General features: G+C 32.9%; 1 protein-coding gene across 5 annotated transcripts in view; it reads right to left on the bottom strand.

The window, feature by feature from the left end:
- Positions 1–1,609: 1,609 nt before the first annotated feature.
- Positions 1,610–17,163, bottom strand: part of LOC135212604 (uncharacterized) — an 86,873-nt gene continuing 71,319 nt past the window's right edge. The window contains exons 4-13 of one of the 5 annotated variants that reach the window (XM_064246168.1): positions 15,177–15,218; positions 14,418–14,551; positions 13,900–14,046; positions 13,305–13,421; positions 11,643–11,817; positions 11,060–11,191; positions 10,782–10,861; positions 10,196–10,300; positions 9,374–9,471; positions 1,610–8,174 (exon numbers count right to left, since the gene is read on the bottom strand). In XM_064246168.1, coding sequence (XP_064102238.1) covers positions 8,171–8,174; positions 9,374–9,471; positions 10,196–10,300; positions 10,782–10,861; positions 11,060–11,191; positions 11,643–11,817; positions 13,305–13,421; positions 13,900–14,046; positions 14,418–14,551; positions 15,177–15,218 — 1,034 coding nt within the window. In that variant the 3' untranslated portion in view covers positions 1,610–8,170. The remainder of the gene's footprint in view (positions 8,175–9,373; positions 9,472–10,195; positions 10,301–10,781; positions 10,862–11,059; positions 11,192–11,642; positions 11,818–13,304; positions 13,422–13,899; positions 14,047–14,417; positions 14,552–15,176; positions 15,219–17,163) is intronic. The other 4 variants (XM_064246170.1, XM_064246167.1, XM_064246169.1 and 1 more) reach the window with 4 other exon arrangements.

Consider the following 17,163-nt stretch of genomic DNA (forward strand, 5'->3'; position numbering starts at 1 on the left):
ATTGTTGGCTTTCCGTGAAGTTAAATCTTCCGCCAATGGCACAAGTGAGAAATGACTCCCAAATGTCTGCATCCCTACCCTACCCCAAAAGGGTGTGGCATAACATGATTAGTATGGCCCGAGTGTAAGCAATACCCGTTTGGTAGGACTAAGAGTATTACGAAGTACAATTATCCCCATCCTAACCACGTCATGGGCACCGGAGAGAATGCCGAGAGTTCTATCCCTAGAACCAGGTCCCCCTGGAATCCATGGTCCAGCTCCACAGAATAGTTCCGCCTGGAAAACCAAGTCCGAACATTGTCGGGTAGATGATGGATCTACCACATTTCCCACAATTTAGCTTCGGATTTAACTTCACTCCAAGTTATGATACGTTTTCTTATTTATTAGATACTGAAAATTTTGACAAAAGTGGAAAAATCCAGATTTTAATCCAAAAATATATAATGCCATATGGGACTCTTGGGTTCGAACCTGGCAAGAAAATCCTGAGGTTCAAGAGCCCCTCGCCACGTCAAGGTGGTCCCATAATGAGGGGGTTCAAGTGGGTGTGAATGAGTCCCTTTTACATTCAGTAAGCTTACTGAAGATTAAACAGGTTTGTAAGCAAGATATAACATTAATTAATTAATAATAATAAAATTCAAGTAAATCAGATTAACATTTATCAACGCTGATATCACTCCAATTTCATCAGTGAACAACAGTATTCATAGAGGATAATGAAAGTCAATTATAGGTCAGTATGAATTAAATCACTATTTTTCTTTCCTTTTTTTTATTTTTACACAGGACGAGATAAGTACCATTATTTACACATCTCCAACTCTGTACAATAAAGCCGTTCACAATTTATACAAAAAGCCAATGTAAGGTTAAGTCAACCTGTATAACTTATCAATCAGAAAGTTGAAGCACCTTACTATTATTATCATTATGGACAGCTCTGTATAAAGTAGTTCACACCATCGTATTGAGCCTCATTATCACGAAGTTCCAACAGAAGCGATGCTCTCTATACCTCCAGTTAATTGGACGACAGAACTTTGATTCACTGGTCTAAAAGTTATGTATTGTAAGCCATATCAGTCACAATAACAATAATGCATCTGTATAAAATATCCTTTTTCCTCAAGCCCATGGATTTCATATAAAATTATATGAGTATATCTGCAGTAATATGACTGTTACCAGTGAGAAATGGTCACCATTATCCATCCTGTACAAAAGTATTATGACCAAACTGACAACATGAGATGATAGATGGGAATGCTAATGAATTAACCATAACTGATGTACACAATTGAAAGAAGAGAACAGGAGACACTAAAGTGAAGGAGAGATCTATATAAAAACTAAATAGAGTACGATTTTATTTACAAACATGTATTTTATCTACGATACTTATACACCTTCTTATACAAGTTTCATTTGGATTAAATTCCTTCATTTTTAAAACGGTATACAACTTACATTAGAAAATGGCTACAAAATAGGAAGTCTCTGCAATGTATATATGGGCGGCTCAACAAGGTACTACATTGTTAGAGAGTAATGTAATCTTGGGAAAGAAATAGTTTAAATAGTAACTTTTTAAGTGCTGAGAGAGAGAGAGAGAGAGAGAGAGAGAGAGAGAGAGAGAGAGAGAGAGAGAGAGAGAGAGAGAGAGAGAGAGAGCTTATGGGTTTGCAATAATTTATAAACTGGCCTAACAGAAAAATTGAACGTACTGAGAGAATGAGTGTTTCATTAACAATAACGATAATGATGATGATGATGATGATGATCAAGTTAACTGAAATAAAAATATTATTCTGATGCATTACCGACACTTGCCACTTCCCTGTAGAACAACCATATTACTAACAGTTATACATCATTTGACTACCTACGTAAGTGTAAAAATATTGCAACAACCTTGAATGACCCTTGAGCGCTCTGGGCCAGTATGGGACTTCAGTTTTTGACACTCATCCATTGATGTACAATGTACCGGCATGGTATGCAATACAGTGCGACACTCGGTTGGCAATTTGGCAATCTTGAAAATGATCCATACCTTCAAAAGTTACCAACTAAACAAAATTTCAACCTACAGTAATTCATGAGGAACACAGTCATACCCACTGACATTTTTAAAGCACTGCATCCTTTAAAATAATTTACAAAAGACAATGCATGTCCTACATCATATGCCAAAATGTTTTCTAATGCAACTTCTGACTGTGAAATAATATGAAAGGGTAGTGCAGGCATGACTTAACAGCAATGGCAGAAATATTTATACCATGCTGTTTCCACAAACCTCAAGATATACCTTTCCTAGACTCGGCTACAAGTTTCCATAAGCCGTTAAGACTTCTTCACTTCTACCAAAACCAAATGATAGTGTAGTATTTTAAACCAGAATACCCTACAAGGAAGAAACTGAGTCGAGCAACACCAACTTTTACACAGCTGGATGAGTGTAAACTAAGCTTAAATGGTCAACTCCATTGGCACTGAGCAATGCTTTACCATTAAAAAATCATGGTAAAACTTTAGCTTATTATACAAATGATCCCTGTAAGTTTGAGGCCTGCAGTGGAGGTTGAATTCTAAGCATGTTCTAACCAAATAAAAACTGATCAACAATTTGTACATTCAAAACATACTAAAAATTTTTATGCTATTAATAGTAATACCCTAAGCTGAGATGTATTTGTTTGTTTAAATTCATCTATCATGATTAATCATGAATTTCAGCAACTGATTCATATATATTACATAAAGGTTAATTCAATAACTTTACAATTCCCATAATTATAGCAATTCTCTCTTTGTAATAATATTTATGATCACAATAACTACTGTCCTGATTTTCACTAAAAGATTCCAGATTTGAAGAATATATATAAACTTATCTTGATGCCTGGTAAGAAAGGATCATCATATTAAAAAATGCTGCTTTTTCTCTTGGGGAAAGAATGACTAAACAATTTCATTCTACTACATGCCACCCACACTTTCAGGATATGGAAAAACTGAAAAACTTAGATCATGTAAAACTGAAAGCTACCCTATTATGCCTCAGTATTTCCCAGATATAACATCCATCATAAATGTAATATAATAGTTTCCAAAGCTTTTTACTAACTGCATCCACTATTTCATTTACATTTCAGGATTTCACTAAGAGATCTATTTCTAAAATTAAAGGCTGGAAGACAAACTCAATATATGACCTATATCAAGAATAATAAAAAATCAGCTGGTATAATAAGGATTTATCTACTAAGATATGCTTTTTTTCATATTCTACGTTTCTTCTTCTCAGTAACATTACCAAGCACTTCACTTTTTTGGTTTAAACAGATTTTGCAACAATGCAAAAATCAACACACATTTCATAAATTTTTGACGACATTTAGTCTTCTATATCATGAAAATGCTATTTTCCAGATAAGATTTCTAAATCTGGCCATTCATAACCTTAACTCTACAGCTTGTAGCTGCAAAACAGTCTAATGACTCAGACATTTAATAACATTCTGGTCCATATTACAGTTTCAGTAATCAAATGCAGAAAGGCAAACAAAAGACTATTTCCTGCATCACTACTTAAAATAAATAGCACTTCTTTATTAGTTTATTTATGCATTAACTTCTCATTTTTTTTCCTTGCCCAGGCACAATGAGATATCCCATCATTAAAGACAAGTACTGTACTACATAATAAAGAAGCAGTAGAAATACAGTGCTTGTCATCTATATCACTCCTATCCCAACAGTAAGTCAATTTCATATGAGAAAAGAAACAGCTCAGCTTGTAGTCCACAGATTTAAAATGAAAGTAACCTAAGCAAGCACTTGGTAGCTGATGAAACTAATCTTAGCATCAACAAAAACAAATCCCTTGAACTATGATAATTTTCTAATTGTTGAAGCAAGAAATTTACTAAAACAAGACCTACATACTATGCTTTATCCTGTGGCACAGAGGTTGAATATTCCATCTAAGGAATTTCTTTGTCATGAGGCATTTAAGAATTTTACCCAATAATTTCTTGAAAGGTAATGTTATAACAAAGTTGGCATTTACTGGGTAGCTTGGTGTTGCACTAGAAACAAAAAGTATAATCTTACTTTGCCAACCTCAGGGCTTTCTGGATCTTAGGAACTGGTATACAATCAATGTAAACTCTTATCCATACAATGCCAAGGAGTAAGGGAAATGATGGGATCAAATATTTCAAAAGTAATTCACACTTGTACCTGAAAGTCATACCAACATAAGTCAATACTATAAAAAAACTATTATGGCGCGCTCTTTCAACTTTACATTAATCACAGTGTTAAATGCTTGACAAAAATTGTGTGGGTGGAACACTAAATATTACAATAAATAGTTTGATTCATTTGTTGGGATAACCTAATAATTATCAGCAATGTCAGTCAGACTTTACAACTGTTCTGTAACTTAACTATTTAAAAATAATCAAAAGTTACAGGAACCAATTACTATTATCTATTTTACATCAAACATTCACATAATTTAGGAATGACTTTCATTTTCTTCACAAGGGTTTGGTAACAGGAGTTTACATACTACTGAAACTAATGTATGCATAGGGCTCCAGAAATTTAAAAAATTTATCACTTGTATTACCCCTTTGTTATTTGTATAGTACCTGGATTTCCAACATGGAAAATCTGAAAAGGACTCAACATAAATACAACAGCCTGCACCTTAACTACTTTGGTAAAGCTGCAGCTACTGAGATATATTCAACTTTTTAAATTACAATACTTGTAAAAGCAACCTTATTTTCAGTACTGAATAGAATAAGAATTGCCTTTGAGATGCTTTTATCATCAAAATGACAAAAGTATTGGGATTATATTGTAAATTAGTTTGGTTCTACTATACGCTTTTTTATATATAAAATTATACAGAGGCCCTGGAGATGTTTAATTCAACCTTGAAAATTATTACCTTTCCAGAATCTAAAGCTAAAATTGGTAATTCATACCTGAATCAACATTAGCACGTTGAATGGAACTGTCCCTAAACTTAAGAAAACATGGACCAAAACATTCATTAAGTAAGCTCATCCTTCTTACTTTGGACTGCCATGGTTACCTGGGACAAATAAGTCAATCTTGAGAATTAATTTCTCATCTAAAACTACATATGACAGTAGGCTAAATTTATATTAAAAAAAAAAAATTCCACATATTCTTTTGAGAGGAATCCCTAGAATCAAAATAAAAAATTCTAAACCATTTATCCAAACAAGCTCACTTTTCTTACATCAGGCAACCACGGTTAAAATAACCCAAACAAAGGGATAATAATCAAGATATATATATAATTTTTTTGCATTTCGATGACACTAATACATCATTAGGCATCGATGTTTCTAGCTGGGTGATCTCACAAAATAACTAAAGCATCACAAACTCATTACAATGGAAGCAATGTGACATTTCTTATTGAAATTGATTTTTGTCTTTCTTAGGCAGGCAAAACAAAATGTTCTATGACAAATAAATTTCATAAAGAACCCTATTATTAATTTTACTCCAAGTTTGTTTTACAGTTGTTCATTTGGGAATAAACAAGCAACTAAAGAATTGCTAACCCATTTCTTTACAAAACCTACACTTCAGTTTGCAAAACTCATCAAAATTTAAAGACCTAATCTAAACATAAAAAAAATTCTTACTTTACATTTAAGAGAAAGAGAGCACTTACATGACGTTTTTCTTCTATTCGAATATTCTTACAGTGACGATTCTTAATATTAACACTGAAAAATGTAAAATTGTAAGTCACGACAAGATAAAAAAAAGAAAAAGCATGAGGTGGGTGCAAACACTCAAACAGTGCTAAGATTTCACCGAACAATTCTCTCTTACTCCCTGTGCGCTTCCTAATTACGAATTGTTTGATAATTAAGCATACATTACTCTGTAACAGATGCCATGACAACAATAAATATCAATGATGCTATAACAATTTGTGCAAAATGATAAAAGGAGGGAGGGACAATTATCACTTTACAAGCTTGGAATATGACCTATCTCTCTAATACATCTCTCACAAAGGTAAATAACAAATAACTTATAATTTCAGAACAACATAAATCCTCTAAAGCCAATAATGAAATGGCAGGAGATGATGGCAACACTATCAAACCAATACGCTAAACAACCTTAACAACTGACAATGGCTGTATCACATGGACAAGTTTCACAGGGAGAGACTCCCCTAAGTTAATTAGGAACCAGGCTTTATGAATATAATTTAATAAAAGGGGGAATTACACTATTAAAACACTCCACACTGGAAAAAGCAAAGAAAATAAGATCACTGGAAAAAACCAGGGTGGTGGAAAGGGAAGACAACTTAAAAGTCTAAATTTTTAAAGAGGGGGACTAACCAGCAGACATTAAATGATTTGCCAGGGGTGTCTAAAGGGATGCTGTCAGATATAAAAATAAAAACTAAAATTTCTAGTTCCATTAATCTTATGTTCATACCCTTTAAAGACATCCCTTAATTACCTTAAAAATAATCTAGTTGTTTAAAATGAGCAAAATAAAAACTGGGCAACTGGTATTGTCCACAACTGTAAGTAATAATATTACTGTACTGCAAATGTATGTCCAAGTTCATTTCAAGTAAGATGCTAGTATTAAAAACCACTAAATCCAATCCCAACCCCTGTAAATTTAGACAATATAATCTACTGTTGCCTTTGCAACATGTTTGGACATCATGGTACATTACCTGTTGTGGATAGTGCTAAGACGCTTTAACACAATGAAATTTAAAATTTATGAAAAATTCCATCATAAGAACAGCTTGCAAAATACATTTCATAGCTTCTGAGCCATTTCAGTTTACACTGTTTTAAGGCATTAAAAACAATGTCTTTAATATACAGGACACGAATCAGCTGTTCACAAAAACTCCTTGGTACCTGTCACTCCATGAAAAGCATAAATTTTCTCTTTTTCCCTTCATAATGTAGCAACTTGGACAAGTGCTTAAATAATGCCTTGCTAGATACCACAAAAGACATCTTGTGATAAGACATACAACACAAAAAGTCCTTTTGAAGTCTGTAGCCCTAAAGCAAATTCACGGCCACACCAAATATATTTGTAGGCAGTGTAAGCCTTGACCTTGATGAAAAATACCAAGGCTTCGGCATGGGGTGGTCTATAGGTGACAACTAAATTGTCATAATACGGTTGTGCACACATGAAGCACAACTCAGCAAGTGAACAAACATGCAACACCTTCTTTAGGTATTGGGAGAATGAGTGAGCATAGCTGCTTCAGTGCATTAATGTCACTCATTATGTTCACAATAGCAAGCAGTACTTTCTCAAGGTGCCAACCTGCCCTGAGGCACATACATATGACCTGAGGCATAGAACTGACCTGACAACTTTCAGCTATAAGTGCTTGAGGCACAGAGGCATTTCCATACAAAAACAAGGCCCAATAGTAGCCATACACACCTGAACTGCTGTAACCCATCACAGTAAAGATGTACATTAAGTAGGACAGTGAGTTAAGGTAACAAATTGGAATCCTCACTGTAACATTTGCAATATGAGAACAGCAGTACTACAGACCACTATAAGGCAGACACACTAAATAAATACATGTGAAAGAAAATAGAATAATAAAGTACACAGATGCCCCTTGTGTTACGTCCTGCATCTATTGATTGATTTATTTTTTTTCCTTAATTGTTCAGAATGTAGGTATCATTTTTCATGGGTTACACACCCTCACATTCACTGGCATTCTTTCAGACCTGCAGTTCATCCAGTCTCCATAAAAGTACTAAGGTTTCCTTTCCTCTCCTTAAACTTTAAAGTTGCATCTTATTTCACTCCTAATCACAGAGAAAGATTACAAAATATCACACTTTATCAGTGATTCGGTTCCTCCAATGAGAAACAAAATGAATTGTTACTCAGATGGAAGATTCACAGCTATGGAAGAGTTCTAGACGGGTTGACACAACCCCAACATTGCCTCATCAGGCGGGGTCTTGGGACAGATCTTTCAGAAGAGTCGATCGAGCATTCTTTATCTTGTCAAATCTTCTAATCAGGTGGCTATTAGTAGTCTCCAGTTCCTCTAGCCTACTTTGAGCATCCCTCAGCTAATTGAAGAAAAGAAAAAAAAGAGATTGGTAAAATACATAATGTTCACCAAGCTATAATGCTTTTATTTCTGAACCATGGTGCTAATGTTCCATATAAGAGTACTACAAAATTCTCATTCAGAGCAATTAACCAATAGATATTTGCATAGTCTGTTTAAATCTTAAGTATGTAAAAAGAAGTGAATATGAATTTTAACCATTCAGGCATTTACCTTTGAAAATAAGATATTAGTTAAAAAGTTTTAATACACACACACTTTTATAAATTTAAAAACAAAGGCAAATACGGAATTTTACTAGAACTTCAATTTTGTTAAAATGATGAAAGCTTATGCAAGTTAGTACAAAATAAAACTAAACAATATTACAAAATGTCCCACTGGAAAATATTAAATAATTAATGAAATTCTACAAACATACATCAAGGCCACAAAATGACGTATACTTACGTTAAAACTGGATCATTTGGTTACTACTTAAAGACTAAATGAAATTTTCTGGTTCAGACTGTTACTTTAGTCTACTAAACAAAGACAAAAATCCAACCTGAGATATGAAAATTACCTTTCTCCATTTACTATTTTGACAAAGTTATCTCATACCACTCTATTTTGTGCCTTACCAATTCAAATGCCCACAATTTGATTTTGCTACAAAAAATTAGCTTTTGAAATGAAAATTAAGGAAGTTGTACATTTTTTATAACGGACACAGTAATGATCAAGGCTAACTTTCTCCTTTGAAAATCAAGGAGCTAGAGAGTACAGTAAACCTTTTAGTTCAACATGTGACCCAAAAAACACCAATCATAATGGTAATCATACACAAGTAGAAATTCAGCAGTCCACATTAGGTGAATGACAAAAGTGCTATCAATAACAGGCTCTAACTGCCACTGCTTCAATTAATCAAAAAGAAAAATGTGGCCACTCCCCATTTCTATTGTGAAATGAAAAAAATTCAGTGTTAACACCCTAAATAGAGAATATAATAATTACACAAGCATGTATCACCTTGATGCAGATCCACACCAGTAAACTGCAACAAACTAGAAAACATGAAATAAAAATTGACCAAACCTTAATGTTTGTCAAAATCTGACATACCAAGCTAAACTTATTCTATTCTACAAGGGAAAGGATTTTCAACCAAAATTAATTGCACCACATTCGCTAATGTCACAAACAATTACATACTGTCGGCCAGTCCTGTCATGCTTCAATTTATCATACTGCCTTTGGAGATAATTCTTTGTAGTTTCTAATTCATCATATTTTTGTGCGATATCCCTCAGCTGGTGGGGAAAGTTCCATTAACAGGAGGTGCCATATGGAACAAATCAAGAGATGATTGGTTCACATTTTTAGGCACAGAATTATACATTATCTGACCAAATATGAATGCTAACTACAAACCTGACTGACAATAACCTTACTTATACTGACTACAAAAACCTGTAACCCTTTAAATAGAATATATTCTCAAATGAATCACTAGCAAAAAAGAAAGCTTAACTTTAACTATATGACAGAAGCAAAAAAGAAAGCTTAACTTTAACTAAATGACAGAAAATGTGTACCCTACTTCATACACAAATACAATAGCAAAATGAAAATCCTAAGATATAACTATGCCTAAGTAAATACAGTTATCCATCAGAATGAAAAGAATTGAAGGTAATCTTCAATTATCATTTTCCCTGCATTAACAAACTGATTTCACAATAATTTTGTTGCTAATCAAGCATATTGTATTATGAACAGTTTAGTATTTAATTGCAAACTTTTTTATGATGAAAGATGGAAACCTCTGTAACGTAATTACACGTCAAACCTTTTAAGTTTTATAACTCAAGATGAACATAGCTAAAAATATTTTTTTTCAACATAACAAGGCATACCAACTTAAAATTGCCTATAAAATCTATAAAAATTTTACCATATTTCTTCACATACTGTTCTTTTCTAAGACCCACATTCAAAAAATTTTAAGTGAATCAAAATCACATATATTCTCACCTCTCTCTGCAACTTCCGTCTCTCTACTTTTAGTTCTTCTTCACTTTTTTCAAGTTCTTCTGACTGAGTCTTATATCTTGTTGACAAAGCATCCAGTCGCGCCACCTGTATCCAGACATTTAATGAACAATTGCATTTGATTAATATAAACAAAAGTTACAATGAAGCACATTTGAAACATATATCAACCTTCTGCATTTTGGCAATAAATTATGTTATTTCAGTCATAAATAAATACCTTGATAATTAATAACTATAATACAATCAAATTTTAGGATAAGAATGAAATAACTGCCTGTATAAGGAACAGATGCCTTCCATCGGATTAAAATGGACCCAGCAACAACAGAGGAAAACCTTCAAGAAAAGAATATGCAACACAATACCAACCAAATAGCAATAAAAATTAGAAATAAGTGTAGACAGGAACAAGAATATAGAAAACTGCAGAAATCTGTAGAGGAAAAGAAAGAAAACTGCAAAAAAATATGAAGTGAAGCCCAAGAATACAGCTTGAGAAATAGAAAACTATCTGAAGGTAAAAACAACATTTAGTACCCAGTATATGGACATTGTGAATACTCACGTTTGCCTGCAAAGTTAGCACTTCTGCTTCTGCCTTCTGTACTCTAAACTTATATTCGTTTAATGCTTTGCTTTGCTCCTCTGAAATGTTAAAATCAAATGGTTATTGTCAGTTCATCAAAACATTAATGCAGTATAAAAAACAATTCTATATGCCTCCCCACTTTCACCAAAGGGGCAGGTAAAAAAATTTAAAAATTGAAGTCACTTTGAATGCTACCACCTCCATGCTATAACAAACACATACCATGCAGCTAAGAAAACACGGCTAATACTAACTTGCTTTTTCATAATCTAAACCATTTTCTCTTCTTCTATTCTTGTTCCTTTCTTCTTCAAGTTCTAGTTTCAATCTTCTAACCTGATCCTCTAGATCATTCTTCTCTTCGCCAAACTTCTTTAACCTTACATCTGAAAAAGAAAACAGCTGTTACTTACTGTGGGCTAAAATTGCTGCTTTACAAACCTAGTAAGGAGAGCCATGGCAACCTTTACAACACTCCTTTCCAAATAAAATATCCCTTTCAAGAAAGAACAATTTATGTCATTTAAAATTCCCCTAAACATTAATGTTCTGTTACAAAAAATGAATGGCAAGATAATAAAGGGTGAAAGATTAACTTTGGCCATTACTTTATTTAATTCATCTACAAAGATGACATCTTCTTAACTAAAGTAATGTTGACTGCCTTTTGAATCCATAAATATAACTAAAGTAATGTTGACTGCCTTTTGAATCCATAAATATTGATGTTAAATATGGGAGACAAATTTAGCTTATTTCTACTAACAAATTTCCCCTTACAAGTGCATACACATTCAGTGACATTTCCACAAAATAAAAAGTAGAGATCAGTCTTACCCAATGAACCTTTAGCAGCTCCTTTTCCTAATAATTCAGCAGCTTCTTGAGAAAGAAGTACTTTCTTGACAGCTATTTTTCTAGGTGTTAAATCATCCATATCATCAAATTCATCAGGGTCAGGTGGCACTTCACCATTCTCCTCCTCTTCACCAACCACAACCAAACCAAATTCCTATAAGATTATAAAGTTAGTGTCATAATGATAAATACAACACAGTAACATACATATACATTGTAAACGATAATGATGAAATGCCATTATACTTATGCCTCAGCACAACATTTAGGACTCATTGAAAACATGAACATCATCATCTAACATTGATCATGGTACATAAAAAAAAGCATTATGATGGAAGGGCATATTAAATTCCAGCATATGAAGTTCCAAATTTACCTTAGCTTGAGCATTACATTATTGTAACTGCTTAAGCTCTTTTACATCATCCCCATCTGTAAATATGAAGCCAATACAGTACAACTGTTATGATTTTAAAGCAGTAGCAAAGTTGAGTTTGTTGCATGACTTAAACAGACATGGTCATGAAACAAGGTTCTCAGTTTCATAGCAGCTCTGTCGACTTCTCCTCCTTTCTAAATGTCCACATATAATAAAGATGTTATGTACTTAGTTAAAAAATTTACAGTAATTTACTGTGCTCCTCTTTCTCCCATCCTTATTAATTGTTTCATAACTCTGTTTTGGTCTCATTTATCTTAAACCATTTATTCATAATTTTCACTTATTCAACATTCTGACCCAATTTATCACTGTACCAATTCAAATATTTTCATATAAAATGCAAACAGATAAGAGTGGTGGGAACTCAAAACTGCATTGGTTTGGATAAGCAATGGAAAAGGGATGAGGAACAGTTACTCAGAAAAGAACCACATGTGAAAGAAACAGAATTAAAACCAAATAATAAAGTTAATGACGCCACACAAAAAAAAAGACAGATAAAGCCTAAAGACCCCTTGGGAGTTCAGGCAAAAAAGAATATAGATCAGTGATCGGGCAAAAAAAAGAGCATAGGAGAGTGGAGATACGTAAACCTTTTGACATTGAAACCTATAAAGATGAAAGCCGATATAAAAAAATTATGATGATGAGGAATGGAAATTCTGAGATCCATTATCAGTACAAATCAACTGTATTACAGCCTACATGTGCATTGCAAGCAATATACTTGCATTAATTATAGTAAATGCAGATGTCAGGGAATACTGAGTCATATTTTAACAGCATGAGACACCTTGTCTCTTTATTATCACACATAGATGAGTAAACAAGAATCTTGAAACTTAAAAACCTATTGTTTTTTTTTTGCATGTTACTCTAATGCCTGTAATATTACATAGACTCCAAAAACATAATGCAAGGGTACAGTGTAAGCAACTTGGGATGGATCATATGCTATCCACCAAGTACATGGAAAATAATGAAACTTATAATAGTCAAGCATACACTAGATAACCAGCATTTTTCAAAGTAATAAAAGTGAATCTTTAGTGAATAAAAGCTTTACTGTAATGTAGCAACAGCTGCACAATGGGACTGAATACGTCTTCATTATTGAAAGGTAATTCAGTTACTACATAAAAAAAATTACCGATTGGAAAGAGAGCACAGACAGGACTTAATTAACTACAACTTACTTGTATTAATTGATCCCTCTCCTGGAGCATCCCACGCAAAATTTTGACCTCCTCTTGAAGCTTTGTTGACACTTTCCGTAGCTGTTCATATTCAGTACATTTTCTACGATGCTCTTTCTGCATGAAAGAATAGCATAAAATATTAAACTTTTACTACAAAAAGTAAGAATGGTCCTATGAAGGGCTACCATACAGCTAGACCTTTATTTTGTATGAATTTTATAAGAGATGATATTAAGATAAGTCACATATGCAGTCAACTGTTAAAAATGTTGGCCACCTGTACTTTCATATAATATAATAATAAAAAATCATGACAAGCAATGAAGTGAAGGTTTCTTTCTGAAAGCTAGTGGAGGTACAGATCCCTGATATTAAGATTCAATACACAATTATAAGATTGATATGGTTGCCAAAATCAATATAGTTTTTCTAAAACAATTAAAAGACATTTCTTGTCAAGTTCAGCCAAACATGCATCAAAATCTTTATCTTGAAAGATTAGGAATGCAAACCAAAGGGCAATGGTAAATGGTATGAGGAGCCAAGTCCAAAACTTATATCAACACAAAATAATAAATAGGAAAATACTTACATTCAACTGTGTATGTGTCTCTTCTAGTTCTGTATATTTGTCCTTTATTAATTCAACTTCGTATGTTAACGTAGATTTCTCATTATCTAACTGAGCATTAGTAATCATAGCTTTACGGAATTTCTCATCGAGTTCTTTTAATTCCGCCTGTACAAAAAAAATAAGAAAAAGATTTATACAGTACTTTACACCTTAAAAAGTATAAAATACATTAAAATACTTAAGAAAAAAATATATAGGAAGATGGTTACTTTAATCTACCTCCACTGATTACTTTAATGAACCTCTGAATATTCTAAACCTATGCACAAGTAAGCTGAAAAGTGATGTAAACCCTAATATACAGTGGAATAGATAGATTCTTATCTAAGTTGAATTAGGAGAGTAGCCTATCTTCTATCATCTAGCCCTAATCTTTAGTAAATCTTTTATCACTGAATGAAAAAAATATCAAAATTACACAAATCTAAGAAACAATTTCCATGGAAGATAATAATGTTATTTTACAGAAATCTTACCCTTAACTCTCGAATATTTGCTGGAAGAGCAGACTCATCAGTGGTTGAGTCCTCCGATGAACGTCTTGAACTGTTGAGTACTGCTGTTCGTCCAACTGTTGTTCGACCTGCAACAGTAGCTCGCGGAGATGGTTCTGCAAAATTCGAAGTTATGTAAAAATATGTTGACACAAAGATTCCAGGCAATAAAATTACTGTACTAAACTGAAATAATCAGCAATTACCAAAATATAAAAAAAAAGAACAAAAATTTCAAGTCTTGAAGCACAAAAAAAAGTCTAATATAGAATGTGGGAAGATCATAAATACAAAATACAATATACATACTCTATTTTACTGTAAAGACTTCAAGATCAAAGCAGATATTAAAAGAAAATGTATATAAGATCACCAAACTAGAAATCAGCCTATACTACGTGTGACAAAAGTATTAGTTCGATTCTCAAGGACTTTAGGATCTTTAAGACAACTACAACAAAAAACAGAAAAAGGGACAACAGTGAGAGGTTTTGGAAAAAAAAAAAAAGTGACCCAAGGAGGAACATAACACATTAAGAATACTAAAGAAATAATGACTAATGTTCACATAACAAATGTGGAGAACAATCATAATTTGCGGCTGATGAGGGTGAAGATGGACAACAGTCGAGAGGGATATTATTGACAAATGCAGACGAAGGGGATTTTGAAGGACTGAGGTATCATTAACAAGTAGAACATTTAGTTACTTCAAACTCAACCAATCTTCTTCCTCATTACCTTCCTCCTCCTCTTCCTCATCTTCCTCCTCCTCTTCTTCTTCTGTCATTGAGTAATAAGGACAATTCCTTAGCCAAGTACCGTAATCACTTGTCTCATACAAAAGAAATTGACTACGAGAGCAATACCACAGATAATCACAATGAACACCAGAGCACATTATGTACCATTTTAAATGCTCTTGGAATTCTAGTTGAAAATGTGGTTTTACTCGACAGATAGTAAAGAATAAAGAGAACTGCTCTCCCATGACAAAAAAATAAAAATTAAAATGGAGAAATTCACATAGGCCTCATAGTAGAGCATAATTCTAAATCAGGCTCTATAGTATACAATGTACTGTACTACAATTATGAGTTACAGAAAACTACTTAAAAATATGCAGTCTGAAGAAATATAAAATGAAAAAAAAATTGCACAGCATAGGAATATGTAAGTAACAGGGATTTCAATTTATAATTGAGAAGAGAAATTTATGTTTCTTTACAATGAAAACAGTACATATACATTAGGTTTCTCATACATGTAAAAAAATTAAATGAGGTCACAACAACAGAGGCTCTACCTAAGTGAGATGTTCTACAATCAAAAGCAATTAAGGTACATACCTAAAACCACCCTTATCTTTGGTCTTTAAATCAAAAGCCATATGGTAGTTCCCCCTATACATATAAAAGTTGATATTCAGATTCTATTTTGGGTATAGTATTACAAATGTTCAATGAGTTTATTCAGGAAATTCACTCATCTAGCAAAGATCCAAAATCTTAGTGAGAAATACTTCAAACCAGAAATGTTCCAGAAATGTTCATGGTGCCTAATACACTTGGAACACAAAATTCAAGATCTAAAATTTTAAAATTCTTAACTTCCTATTTTGTTACAGTAAGTGCAAAAGTGCAAACATCTCAAATAACACTGAACAGTATTAGCCAGCACTCACAAGAACAAGTACAGTATGCCAAAATGGAATTCATCACACTATGACTACTAAAGCTGTAAAATGAACAGCCTTAAAAAGTCAACTCAACAATTAGCAAAATAATAATAAATGGTAAAATGAATATTTTTAAGGGAACATATCTTTTGGCTGCCTAAAATGCTGACACAAGGAATTGAGGCTTTCTTTTATATTGGACAGTTCCTTTAAAATTTAGCATAAAGTGTACAGCAATGAACAATGAGTTTACAGTGATCAAAAATCATATTACGTACCAATTGATGAACTACATTTCACCACTTCATCAACTGGATCCTCTTCTCAAGATTTCTGTACTATCAAATGAGATTTTTTACTACCATATACATTAATCTATATGGAAAATAGCAAAATGCATATACAGTCGACCCCTGGTATTCACAGGAGATGAGTACCACAACTGCCCCCCCCTTACCACACACACAAATAGCTAAAATCCAGGAATACTTGATACTCTTCTAAAAATGTTTAAAACTGCCTATTTTGATAGCTCCAATGGCAAAAACCCTCTCAAAATTCAATTCTTATACCTGAGTATCTTAATACGTAGTTTTATATATAGGTGTGTGTGTATATATATATATATATATATATATATATATATATATATATATATATATATATATATATATATATATATATATATATATACACAGTCCCCTGGGTTACGACGGGGGTTCCGTTCTTGAGACGCGTCGTAAGCCGAAAATCGTCGTAAGCCGGAACGACGCTTGGAAATATGTCTTAAACTAATAAAAAGTTATAAAAACCTTACTTGTAATCCTTTGGTTACACTACATGTTGTTTCCTGTAGTTTTATGTACAACCTGGAGTTATTTTCATAAAAGAATGCTGGTTCTTGAAGGTAAAAACTATTGTAATCCTCTGGTGACACTACATTCTTGAACGTTTTATGTACAACCTGGAGTGATTTTGCAAAATCTTGAGGGCTACAAGAACAGCTGATTACTATTTACGTATCATATAGACTAATTAAAGTAAATGTAT

Source organism: Macrobrachium nipponense, chromosome 41 (genome assembly GCF_015104395.2).
Source record: "Macrobrachium nipponense isolate FS-2020 chromosome 41, ASM1510439v2, whole genome shotgun sequence".
Taxonomy (NCBI): Eukaryota; Metazoa; Arthropoda; class Malacostraca; order Decapoda; family Palaemonidae; genus Macrobrachium; species Macrobrachium nipponense.